This window comes from Apostichopus japonicus, chromosome 13 (genome assembly GCF_037975245.1).
Source record: "Apostichopus japonicus isolate 1M-3 chromosome 13, ASM3797524v1, whole genome shotgun sequence".
Taxonomy (NCBI): Eukaryota; Metazoa; Echinodermata; class Holothuroidea; order Aspidochirotida; family Stichopodidae; genus Apostichopus; species Apostichopus japonicus.
This window is the reverse complement of record NC_092573.1, coordinates 14553523-14566259: the sequence shown is the minus strand read 5'-3', so window position 1 is coordinate 14566259 and position 12737 is coordinate 14553523. Positions and strand designations below refer to the sequence as shown.

Genomic DNA, 12737 nt, shown 5'->3' with positions numbered 1-12737 from the left:
CTTTTGCTGAGTCCAGAAAGAGTTTACTATATGATACTCCCCAACCCCTCTCCCCTCTCCTCTATTTGACACTCTTCCATAACACACTTGTCAATAATATCATATAAAGGGATTATGTTACTCAGCAGGGGATCTCAAATAGGCAGCCCAAAAATCTGACCTATGAACGGCGTCTGTTCATCCAGTGAAGGGAGTATCAGCCCTCAATCTTGCACATGGTAATGTTGGGCCTAATGGGCTTAGGCCTTCCTTGCCCTTGCCCATCACTCGATGTAGGTAAATAGTGAGAGTTTGGTGTCTATCTGGCCCTTTGCTCCGACTAATATTTCTCTCCGGCCATGGTTTCAGTTCATTGAGAACTCCCTTTTCTATTGTGACCACAAGGTGGCTATAAAATACTCTCAGCTGACATGTATGTTTCCAACACTCTTTAAGCAATACTACTACTGCACAGTATCGTAGTGTTTGTTTCATTCTGAAATGTATAGTGTTTTAGTTGGTCATAAGAACCTACGCTAGTCTCTCCTACTATTAACAGTACACTCAATTCACCTAATAGGTGCAATTATGTTTCACCATGAGGAGCATGCTATAAGTTCATGTTCCTCGGGCCCTCCCTTAAAAATACTTCAGGTTCTTGGCGACTATGTTGCGTTAGATAGTGTAAAACCGCCTACACCCCCCTTTCACTGTCATTGATATGGTGGCAGTACACAGGCAGCTGACTGTCTTTAATATAATGGTTCATTTGAGATATCACATTAAATTTGAAGAAAAGTGTCAAATGGTTAAATTACTTCTCTGAATTTATGATTTCTTTAAATGTATTTGATTTTGATTTGCTTTCATTTTCAATACTTTATTTATGGTTTTCATAGATTTTCCTCGTTTCTGTTTGTCGACATTAAAAGCAAATATGTTAATAAAACATTTTAATCATTACTTTTAAATCATTTTTGTGAGCAATGTCATTTATAATTACCTTAAGATGGGTTTGAATGTTTGAATTAATTTTTAGGTTATCATCTAAATTTGTAGTCAACTTTTAACTACACCATGTTCTTTCTTCTTATTTTTGTCATAATATTTTTGAGTTGAAATTGATAAATATTTCAATGCTAGTCGATAATAAAAACCCATAACAATGTACTAAATTCATTTAGTTTGTTTTAGTCAAGTTTCACTTCATGAAGTGAAGCAATGGTCAGAAATTTTAAAATCTGCTCTTTACTAAATGTTGAGGATAGAATCAAATCCATTAATTACTCACACAATTATTTTCGGTGGAAAAGTTAGAAGGATGTATTATTCTGGGTAATTACAACAACCTTATTTTAAGAAATATTCATAATTAGGGAAATTTTGTTATCAAACTCTGAAAGCTCCTAAAAACGTCCTTTTAAATTTAACAAATCAAAGAAAAAAGATGCCATTGATTTCATGCAAGCGATAAAACCATTTTATGACTTACATTGTAGTCAATCGGTCTGTACTTTGTACCTATTCATTTTTTTGGTCCTATATGACACACACACAGCGACAAAGACCCACATTTTGCACCAATTATCTTTAAGTATATAATTTCTCCCTGAAGGTTTTTGTTCATTGTATTACACAAGACGGTATGCAAAAGGTGTTCTTTTGATGAGTGTTGAGTGGTTTTTGATATTTTTGGAGGGGTAAATATTGGTAATGATACAGCCGACGATGTTGACAGTTTCCAACAGTGTTGGATATTTCAGGAATGTCTTGTGAAAACAGTCACGCTCTTCGACGCCCGTCGTCCGTGCATGGTTTAGCGCCCACTGTCCAAGCAGATTATGTTTGTAGGGTGGCATCAGTCCTTTTGTGAATAGCCTTCGGTTGTTGGAGACAAAAAAAATGAGGGTAAATTATATCAAATGTTTTCATACAGCAGCTTCGAAGGAAGCCACTGTTTGTGCTGTAAAACTGTTCCATTGTTTGGTATCAAACTGTGAATTTAACAACTTTTTAATAGTCTGATCTTAGAATACAATAACCATTGAAAAAATGTGTCGTTCTTTTAAAAGGTGGGGCGGAAGTAGTGATTCTAATTGCAAGAAAATTGAAGTTCTCCCAGTTGTATATTGTGTGTCAGATATATCATTTTAATGGTTTGAACTTTGACCCCTAAGAAACTTTGAAAATAAACATGATCTATCTGTGAGACATATTGAATACATTTTGCCTTGCAGCAGTTAATACTGCACAATATTGGAAAAAATAATGATTTTACAAAATAGCTTGCATAGGAATAGATCAGGCTCCTAGTCTGCAAAATTGTAATAAAATATTTTACTTTTTCTTTTCATCTGTACATAAAATTTGGAGGTTGAAGATTTTAAATTGTTTTCGAGTGAAAAGGGTAAGCTTGAAATTGGATAATAATATTAACTATATGCTGGACCCATTTGGAGAGTATCTTTTGCTTTGTTTTTTTCATTTGGTCCTTGTCCACCCAAAGAACATTCTGCCCTCCCCCTTTTTTTACCAAGACTACATGTTTTGCTAACTTTAAAACATCCCTTTTAATCTTTGGTCTGGAATTTCTGACAATACTTTTATTATTTGATTCATTTGATTCATTTGATTCATTTGATTCATTTATTCATTTTTAATGCTATCTAACAGTAAAGCTCTGATTATTGGATAGGTTTACAATCTGTAGAAATTTCAATAACAGTTTAGCATCTTTGTTTATTTCGCAGCACCTATTCATGTCTGAAGCTGCTCTGGTGGTCTCTATATACAGTATATTTTTATTAAAGAACTTTCTAACAAAACCAATAAATTGTAACCATTGTAACCAAGTTAAACCAGCCTGTAAGTTAAGCCTCATTCATTCCTGTAGAGTGACATATTTCCGTAACCTGCGCATGGAGGCATGCACCTTTCTGTAATCTGTTAGACAATATAATTCAGTCAGATGCCACCTTTATTGGCGGTGGGGGGATGCATCGTAGTTCAAGGTATTGTGGCTGGGTTAAACCTGTACTAAAACGTTCTAAGGTACATAACAGTCACTTCCATTGGACTTAATAATTACTAGTATTGATAAAAGGAACTCCTTGGTCATGGAAAAATTCTTTCATTTTATGGGGGACCCCTGGATGAGTGTATCAAATGTGAAGGTATTCACCATTTCTATCTTTAGATAATGTAGAGTTTAGATGTAAAATGGACCAACTGGAGGCCACAGAGGAAAAACTGGTTATCAGAAAATATTGTGGGGTTCTCACTGGGTGGGAAGAGGCCCAACGGGGAGGCCCAACGAAGAGGGGAGATCGAGGGGAATTCTGGTAGGTACTACAGCATCAGTCAGAAAGTGTTATAATATCATCTAACAATCTCATAAAGTATTAAATTGGTTATCAAGATTAGACACAGTTTGGGTTTTGCATATATGTGTGCACTGCTGGGAGGGTTGTGCATCGTGTGTAAATTAAACATATTTGCATATATGCAAATAAATACTGCATTACATGACTAAAGATTTGAATTTAAGAACAATAGTAAATTGCATTTAGAAAGGGAAGATATATTGATAAAGAAAATATATGCTTCTCATATGTTAACACCAGAGTTTTGCCTTGGGAGGGTAGTGAGGGAGAGGGGGGAAGGGGAAGGAGAGTGGTGGTAAAATAAGTGAAGAGCAATTATTTCACAAGTACACTTTGCATTGAAGTGCACAATGTGAATGTTATAAATGAGTCTGAAGCTTCCAAAACATGGAGGTGTAGAGAAATAATTGCCCCAGTTTACTGCGCCTAGTTTACAATATCCATCAAGTTTTTGTTTAATGGAATGATTGCAATACTGACAGTAGCTTCGCAATAGTTCTTTTGAGAACCATACTCTACAATCGTACCCTTGTTTTTTTGTTCTCGTAATTCTGAACAACCAGATGTCCCAACGTAGCTCACGCGCAGTTTTAATTTTCTGAAATCACACGTGGCCTTCTTTATACATTCAAACTTTGCTTGCAATAATTTAAAGTAAGATAAGACTGTACAACAGAAATAGACAGAGAAAACTGTACTAAAAATTAAGTTATTTCTTTCTTGGTTTTATTTTATTGTTGCATAAACCCTTTCTCATCATACACTACACACTACGCTGAAAGCTGATAAATTTACGGAAACAAATTGATTGGATGTGACTATAATCCTAGGATACACATCATGCAGGTCAGTGACAGGGTCTGTTTCAAACTTTGATCACCCTTTTTTGTCACTGGATGCTTGTTGGTATCTTAATTTTATCTTACCGTAGTGCATATTTCTGAAGATGACCACCATAACATTGAAGCATTCATTTAAATCATGAGATGTGTAACTATTCTGTGTTGCTATATATTTAAACAGACAAATATGATATGATCATAATTCAGATCTGTGGGTTTAACCTGCTATATTTTCTTAGCCATGATGCATACCTAAATGTGAACTTGCGACTGGAACCTCTCTGTATATGACAGGCTCATCCCCAACAAGGTGCACCCCGGTAAAGAGCACCTTGCAATGGCTTGAACAGACTTTGACCATTTGTGGAATATTGGGCCACTGTCAGCCGGTATAATATATATAAGGTCCCCCAATCAGTTAAACAAACCCTTACTGGAGCTGCATTGAAATATATTATAAGTACAATACTTCACAGGTACACAACTGAGAAATTTAAATATTATAAGTACAATACTTCACAGGTACATAGGAGAAATTATAAATATTATAAGTACAATAGTTCACAGGTACACAGGAGACATTATAATTGTCAAAGGTATCTTTGGTAATGGGAGAAATATGTTGGAAATGTTTGACAACTCAGTCTGGTGTCCAGGAAAAGCCACAAGACTCTAATGAAGGAACACTCTTCTTGTTTTCATAAAACCGAATCGGAGCTCACCTGAATAGATGGCACAGTATGGACACACCTAGGAGATCTATATTATATCACTGCAATCAAATAATATAATAAGTTATTAGCGAATCACAGAAGGCAATCAGCGATATCCAAGGGATGCCTAGTCAAGTTGAACCAGTAATCTCATCAGGCATCGTGATTGGTCATAGGGGGCTCCCAGTGGCATGCCCATACACCGACTCCTTTGTCTTTACTAGATCAGTACAGTAGTATCAGGATGATCAATATTAAAGTCTCCTTCTATCATACTTCTTGATCGAAATGATAATATTGGTTTTACTGATATAAAAGAAGAAAAAAATATGAAAATAAATTAGGCGGCTGATCTTCATTATTGAATGTTTTCCTCTTCGCACCTCCCCCCCCCCCCCCCCCCCACAAAAAATGTCTGTCTCGTTTGAGTTGATGTTAACAAATTTTTGGCAAAAACAAGAGGATAAAATGTTTGTTTTAAGTGTTTGGGGAGAATGTCTGGCAGATTAATTTGCAAACCAAATGGAAGAATAATGAACTTCCAACATTTAGTACAGTCCGATTGGAATTATTCTCTAGAATATATAAGTAAAGGAAGCCAAAAATTTAACATACTAATCATTCGTGTTGGAGAAAAAAATGAAAAGGATATTATAAAATTGTTCTTTCTCTCCACTCTATGCATATTCATAAAGTTTATCGAACCATATGTAATTGCATACTATCATAAGTATTAAGCGACTTGCAGAGGTTTCACTTCATACATGCATGTTCTAATCCCTTGTAAAGTGTACATACATGGGCGGATAGCATTTTTCATAGAGTTGACATTCAACTATTCAAATAATTGGTATACTCATCAAAATTAATGTGTAGCATGGTAACAATCACATGCAGTATACAGTAGTAACACCATGTGTGTTTGTACAAATCGTCTACAGTAAAAGTCTTATCCAGATAGTTTTATGAAATTTAAGTAATAAAGTTTTCCACATCAGGCTGTATTCTTTTTCATATTCACAAATTAAAGTCATTAATTTTACACAAAATAATGTTTTTCAACTGTATGTAGTTTAATAAGTTTTTTTTTGTGAAAGTGAATTATAGCTTATATGTAGTTAACATGAAATTTTACTTTCTTTGAAATTAATAAATCTTCCAAAAGATTTCAGAAAATTAAATTGTTAAGAGAAAGACTAAAAAGAATTTTAAACAAAACATGAAATGAAATGAGACAAATAACAATTTACAATAGTCAAGGTTTCATTTCACTTGAATTAAAATCTATTTTTCAAGACATCTGATAAGCTTTAATAGCTAAATTTTTATGAATTTTGTTATTATTTTCAGTTTTTAGCAGCTAAGATGGAAATTACGAGAGGGAATTGCATATTAGTATCTAATGAGAATCTGTGACTAGAATGACATACCTTTATGGGCATTTTAACCACTTAACAGCAAATTTTAATATCATGTCGAAAAGAATGTTTTTGAATGAATTATTACAAGGATCTATAGCTTTATTTATATAGTCAACATTCTCTAATCCTGTTTTGGAATATTACTTTACATTCTTTTAAGCTTAATTTTGCTTCTAAATTTGCAAATCACAGGTTTGAGGATAATGTATTTAACTAAGGACATTGTGGCACAATACACTGGAACTTGCAGTCAATGCTTTGCAACTCTGCGAAATGCTTTTCTTATTCTCTTGCCTTTCCTGCTTCACTGCAAAGGCTCTTAGATGTGGCAGCTTCTTTAGGTCAGCACATACAGCTTCTTTCTTTTAAGGACATTGTGACACAATAGATGCAACTTGCAGTCAATGCTTTGCAACTGTGGGAAATGCTTTTCTCAGTCTATTGCCTTTCCTGCTTCAATGCAAAGGCTCTTAGATACATGTGGCAGCTTCTTTAGGCCAGCGCAAACAGCTTCTTTCTTTTAAGGACATTGTGACACAATAGATGGAACTTGAAGTCAATGCTTTGCAACTGTGGGAAATGCTTTTCTCTTTCTCTTGCCTTTCCTGCTTTACTGCAAAGTCTCTTTAAGATGTGGCAGCTTCTTTAGGTCAGCGCGTACAGCTTCTTTTGTTAAGGACATTGTGGCACAATACACTGGAACTTGAAGTCAATGCTCAGCAACTGTGGGAATGATTGGAAGAGAAAAATGACAAAGCAAAATTGGAATAAAGAATAATACATTTTGATGATGACAGTTGTTGTAAATCATTACACACTCAAAGTATACTACTCTACACCATGCTGCACCATGTAACACAATACCATATCACATTACACAATGTAACACTGTACTATATGTTAGCACACTACAAGATGCGGTACCATATAACACTATATGATAACATACCATATGAAACTACACCATTTGATATCATACTGTAGTGATAGCGTACATTGTATGAGGCCATACCATATCACACTACACCGTGTGACCCTGCATTACATCTGCAACACCACACCACACCATATGACACTACATCATTTGATATCACATGATAGCATATTACATGATGCCACACAAAACACTGTATGAGGCCATACCATACCACACTACACCATGTGACAATACACTTCATTACATGAGCAACATCACACCACACCTTATGACACAACACCATTTTTGCACCACACAAAAAGTCAAGAGGTGCGTAGCACCTTACATTAAAGGAAAAGTTAAGTTGTAAAATTTGCTTTTTGCTTGTGAAAGGATAAACTTAAGTCCTAAGTATATCATGGTCAAACATGCATCCAGTTTCTACAATATATGTTACAGATATTGCTGATTAAAGTTGTGTTTTTTTTTTTGAGCAATAAATAGCTTGATTCCAATTGGTGTGATGTTATAGATACATGAAAAGTTGTTTACATACATTATCTTTACTTTCACTACATTGTTTCAACCTTGGATTGCGTTCAGTTCCTTTGTCAGGGCAAGGCTTGTTAAACATATAAAGTACGAAAAAAGCCAGAGTTTACCCACACCCCTCTGAATTTGTTGCATCAAACATTCATAAAAACAGAACCTGACTTTTGAAGAAAACCATTTTGTTTTTGTAGTTGGACACCTATGACATGAGCCTTGTTTGCCTCAAGTTCAATCTTAGGTATAGTGCAACCTATAATGAGCGTATTTTCCTACCAATTCATTGCCAATTGTAGTTAATTCTCCCAGACAGCCTTATTTTACGAACGATGTCTCCCTCTGTCTTTGTAGGTATTTACTCCTAAAACCTTCAAAAAAGGTACCATTTTGTGTAAACTAAATACTTTCATTGATTTGTCGCGATTTTTGAAAAAGATACTGTAACAAAAGAGACTTTGATCAGTTTAATTCCGCACCAGTGAATTTAAAACTATCCATTGAAAGGCAAAGTAATTTCCTCATGCTCAGTTTGTTTTTGTGAAAAGTGCCCCTAATTTCCTTAAATACTTTAGGTGCCAAAATTTACCGATGTTGTTTTTTCACATCAATCAAGTTATGCCGCAGAAGTTTGTCCTTCATTTTCACACTATACAGACTATATGGTAAGATACGGAAGAAAAAATCGGACATTTCAATTTAACATTAATTTGCCGCCCGAAACCACGGTAACAACATACCAATTTGTAAATTATCGATGTATATCAGTATCTTTCAATTTTTCACTGTTTTTGCATGGATCGTTTTTAACATTGATATAATCAAACACAATAGTTTATAAAATTTTGATGCTTTAATATGGAAAATTTAAGTGTTTGCATGACTTTTAAGGAAAGTGCACAAAATAAAATGAATGGCCTTTACATTGAATTTAAACAAACTTTTACCTTACCATAATTCGTAGTTTATATTTCATTGTTTTTCTGCCCTTGTTTATGTTTTTTTTTTTTTCAATTTGTTTTTCTTTTGATGAAAATGACAAACTGAATCAAGCAGTTTTCACCTTCACATATAGAAATATACAAATGTTGCCAAGATAACGAAGAGGTTTCATTGTATTTGTTAACATAAACACATCTGTTGGCTGTTTATACAATTAAAACAGGGATGAAAACTTGAAGAGACAATTGTATTATTGCGACACACTACAGCTTTGATTCATATTCTGAAGTTCTGAACCTTACCCTAGTTAAGCAAACCATTCTTTAGCCTAGCCTTCTTCTTTCATTTGCCCCCTAGCTTGTTTTTCCCTTAAATAATTTATATGCAAACGTTCTCTCAATATAAGATGAGTCCATGAAAGAAGACCACCAGCAATATATAAACTGAAGCAGATCTGAGCATCACGCTTGATCTCAACCCTAACCCTCGTTTGATTAAATTCCCAAACATCCAACACCCCTTTTAATTATAGCTTGGCTGTTTTTAATTAGTTGTGCCATCCTCCATCTGTCCCTATGGTTATATCCCTCTGGGTGTCCCTAGCTTTGAGATACTTTATAAACATGAAAACATTGAAAAAACCAAAAACATGTTCCTTTTCATTGTTTTACGTCTTCCCAATTGTCTTAAATCAATAATCTTCGGGAAAGAAGAAGACAAAAAAACAAAACATATGTTCTTCAAAGAACAGATATATGCTAAATTTAGTAGAGGTAGTAGACATACGGGAGCGTATATTATATGTTAGAAAAGGGGGTGCTGCCCTGGAGTCAGCCACTTATATTCACCATGTGGGGGTGAGGGGGGGAAAATGAACTTTTTTTTAGCAAGTTTAAGTCACATGGGCTTTGGATGTGGAAACTCAACATGTACAGTAGTCTGTTCCGGCCGGGCAGTCGACCACAGTTCAGCAGTTTGCGGCAGTTCATGACTACAAGATAGTTGCGCCTAGTTTCAACAAATGTAGGCCAATCACAGGGAAGTAAATTTGACATGTGACCTAGAACCAAGCACTGGTAGTTAACAAAAAACTAGTCCCTTTTCAGTATATATGTTTATCTGCTGTTCATTGTGAGGGTATTGTACGACTGTGGGTCTTAAATAATGATGAAGAAAGTAGGTCACTGCAGCCCGGGTATTGAGCAGCTTCAGCACACAACAAAGGTAGATTTATCGAAAGTACTGTAACCATCTCTATAGCCATGAATCATTTGCACGATAACAGGAGTCTAAATACTACTATAAAACATAGTCTATTAACTGGTGTAACGGGATGATAGCACCCAAGTGAAGATAATTTGTCATTCTTGGGTACAATGTGAGTGAGGAAGACCTCTTAACATTAAGATCCATCGTTAACCTTTAATCTATGATCAATATATTTTATGAAAATGTAGACACCATTGACAGTGAAAGTATCATTCTTTATGACCACAGTCAGACAATGTTCTTCAGGGTCTCGCTGCCTGGTGGCACATATCAACATTTTTTCAACTTTATTTATTTGTATATGTTCAAGTAGTTTACTAGAGAAAGAGGGGGAAAAAAATGATACATGAGTTTACATAAAAGAATCTTTTCAAAATTAATGACAAACAATCTTTCAGTCAGTCCTTTTTTTTAAAGTTGGTAATAGTAAATCTGCATCGTAGTTGAGTGATGGTCTGTACAGTAGCTACTATTTTAGAAATTACAGAAGTAACATAAATATACATTTGGAGATAACCTGTTTGTTTTAACAGAAGGAGTAAAGAATACATTTGGAGAGGCATAGTACAGGGTGATATCAGTCGTTAGTACAGTATACAGTAGTTCTCTAACCAAGAAAGTAGGTTAACTTTTTGAGAACTTATTGAAGAAGTTGACATCACAAAGTTTTTTGGGGGTTTTTTTTCGTTCTGTTGATAAACTCTACCCTACATCTCTTATTTTCATGGTATAATTGAGGAACTTTTGTAGAAAAGAATATTTCGACATGTCAGTACAGTACTTCTCATTACTAGACATTATTTCTATGGTGATTTTTGTACAAATTTCCTCACTATTAGTACCTTTTCCATGCAAGTTTGCAACTTTCTCACCATGTTATAAGGTCCTTGTTATAAGCCTCTAATTTTGGCACTTTTTAAAGTTCCTTTGCTAGGCATTCTGACCTTTCTGAAACTATTTAAGACAGACAGACATGTTGGAGTGTTTGCAGCACATAAAGACAACATACCATTTTCATCAGGAAAGGCCTTTTGAAGTTTGAAAAATTATTGACCATTATTTGGCTTTTTGCTAGCATATTTTGGATATTATATCGATGGCCTTTTGAAACTGTAGATTGCAGTAAATATGCATAATATTGTGTTGGCATACTCAACCTAAAAAGGAACTTAGATAAAAGTAACTGAAAGTACTCCTCAAAAATGACACCTGGTGCACTGTGTGAAATTAGACCAAAAAAATTCAAAAGTTTGACAATGAAACAAGTCATACACCAAATTTTTGGGCACAGATAGAGATATGATAAATGGGGTGCATCGGGCATCCCTCCCCCTCCAACCTCAGTATTTTGAGAAAGTTGTCATCAGTTATGTTGATCGAGGCATACTTTTGCCCATCAGATGGGGGATGTTTAATGTCTAACTGGTGGTACCCAAGAGCAGGAATGGGTGCAACAATTCCCCCCCCCCCCCCCGCTTTGTCAATGTACCCCCTCTGCACACTCATCACACAGAGAAGGCTTTATAATACAGTTAGCCGATCTACATCCAGAGTCATCATGTATGGATAGGGTTTCTTATGAGCTTCTGGCTTCCTAACCTTTAGGCTAGACCAAATTAAATCTGTACGGGTATCCATGCAGACGGTTGTATATCCACCAAAAATCCATCTCTCAGCTGTAGATTTTGGGAGATACCCAGTTATTTGTAACCTGGGGTACTACCAACTCAGTGCAAAACATATACTGCTACAGTAAATATAAACTGTGAGACGTGTTGCCATTACTGAATGCATCAAAGACAAGTTGAAAATTTACTCACATCAAGTTCCTTGAAAGCACATGGGAATTTCTTCTTTGAGCAAACTTGTTGTTTGATGCATTTTCCAAACTGTTTCAGACAGGGTAAGTCATTGGCTGGACAAGTCCCACAGTCCTGTTCTGGCATCAGAAATTTGCATGCCAGGCAAGATGTATGCTGACAGTCACCTCTACAAGACATCTTCTCCTCTGCATTGTCCCTGGTAAATTTAAATTATATAAAGTTACAGGTAAAAACTAATCAATCCTAATGTAATATCAAACAGTAGCGGAGCCTCCATACAGTCGGGGGGGCGGATGCCCCCCCTGACGGACTCAAATGGACTGCCGGCGCCCTTTTCAGCTTTTTACCACTTTTTACTTATTCGCAATTATTGACTTTTTTTATTGTGCTCTCATCTACTGTACCTACTGACATTTGTCACATTATCTGCAAATTAGCAAGGCTAGGCAAGGGTCATTTCCGGCGATCTAGGGAGTCTCTTTACTTAAAAAATTTCTGTATGCTCCGTGCCAACCTGTGGTGGCGCTCCGCTTAGATAGTGTCGAAAGCGCCCCTACAGACCATTCTCGCCCCCCTTGACCAATACCCCTAGCTCCGCCACTGATATCAAATTACGTATTTTTTGTCGTTTCCGTGACCAAATTTTTCAGACTACATTTTCAGTATCAATCATCAATATACAATACATTATAATGATAATAATAATAATAATATTAATAATACATTAATACATTAATAATAACAAACTACTGTATGAAATAGATCTCGTAGCGCTTAACATAATAATAACAATTATAACATATGCTTTTGTGTAAAGATACGTGTGAGAGCTGATTTGAAACTGTTCACAGTATTGCACATTTTTACATGTTCTGGAAGTGAGCTCCACAGGCACGGTGCACT

At 35.5% G+C, this 12737-nt stretch overlaps 2 protein-coding genes across 2 annotated transcripts in view; one reads left to right on the top strand and one right to left on the bottom strand.

The window, feature by feature from the left end:
- Positions 1-12737, top strand: part of LOC139978773 (cyclin-dependent kinase 7-like) — a 45610-nt gene that overhangs the window by 17022 nt on the left and 15851 nt on the right. The window lies entirely within an intron of this gene.
- LOC139978774 (uncharacterized) overlaps positions 4067-12737 on the bottom strand; it is a 38320-nt gene continuing 29649 nt past the window's right edge. Inside the window, exons 3-4 of the mRNA XM_071989264.1 lie at positions 11832-12030; positions 4067-7061 (exon numbers count right to left, since the gene is read on the bottom strand). Coding sequence (XP_071845365.1) covers positions 7011-7061; positions 11832-12030 — 250 coding nt within the window. The 3' untranslated portion in view covers positions 4067-7010. The remainder of the gene's footprint in view (positions 7062-11831; positions 12031-12737) is intronic.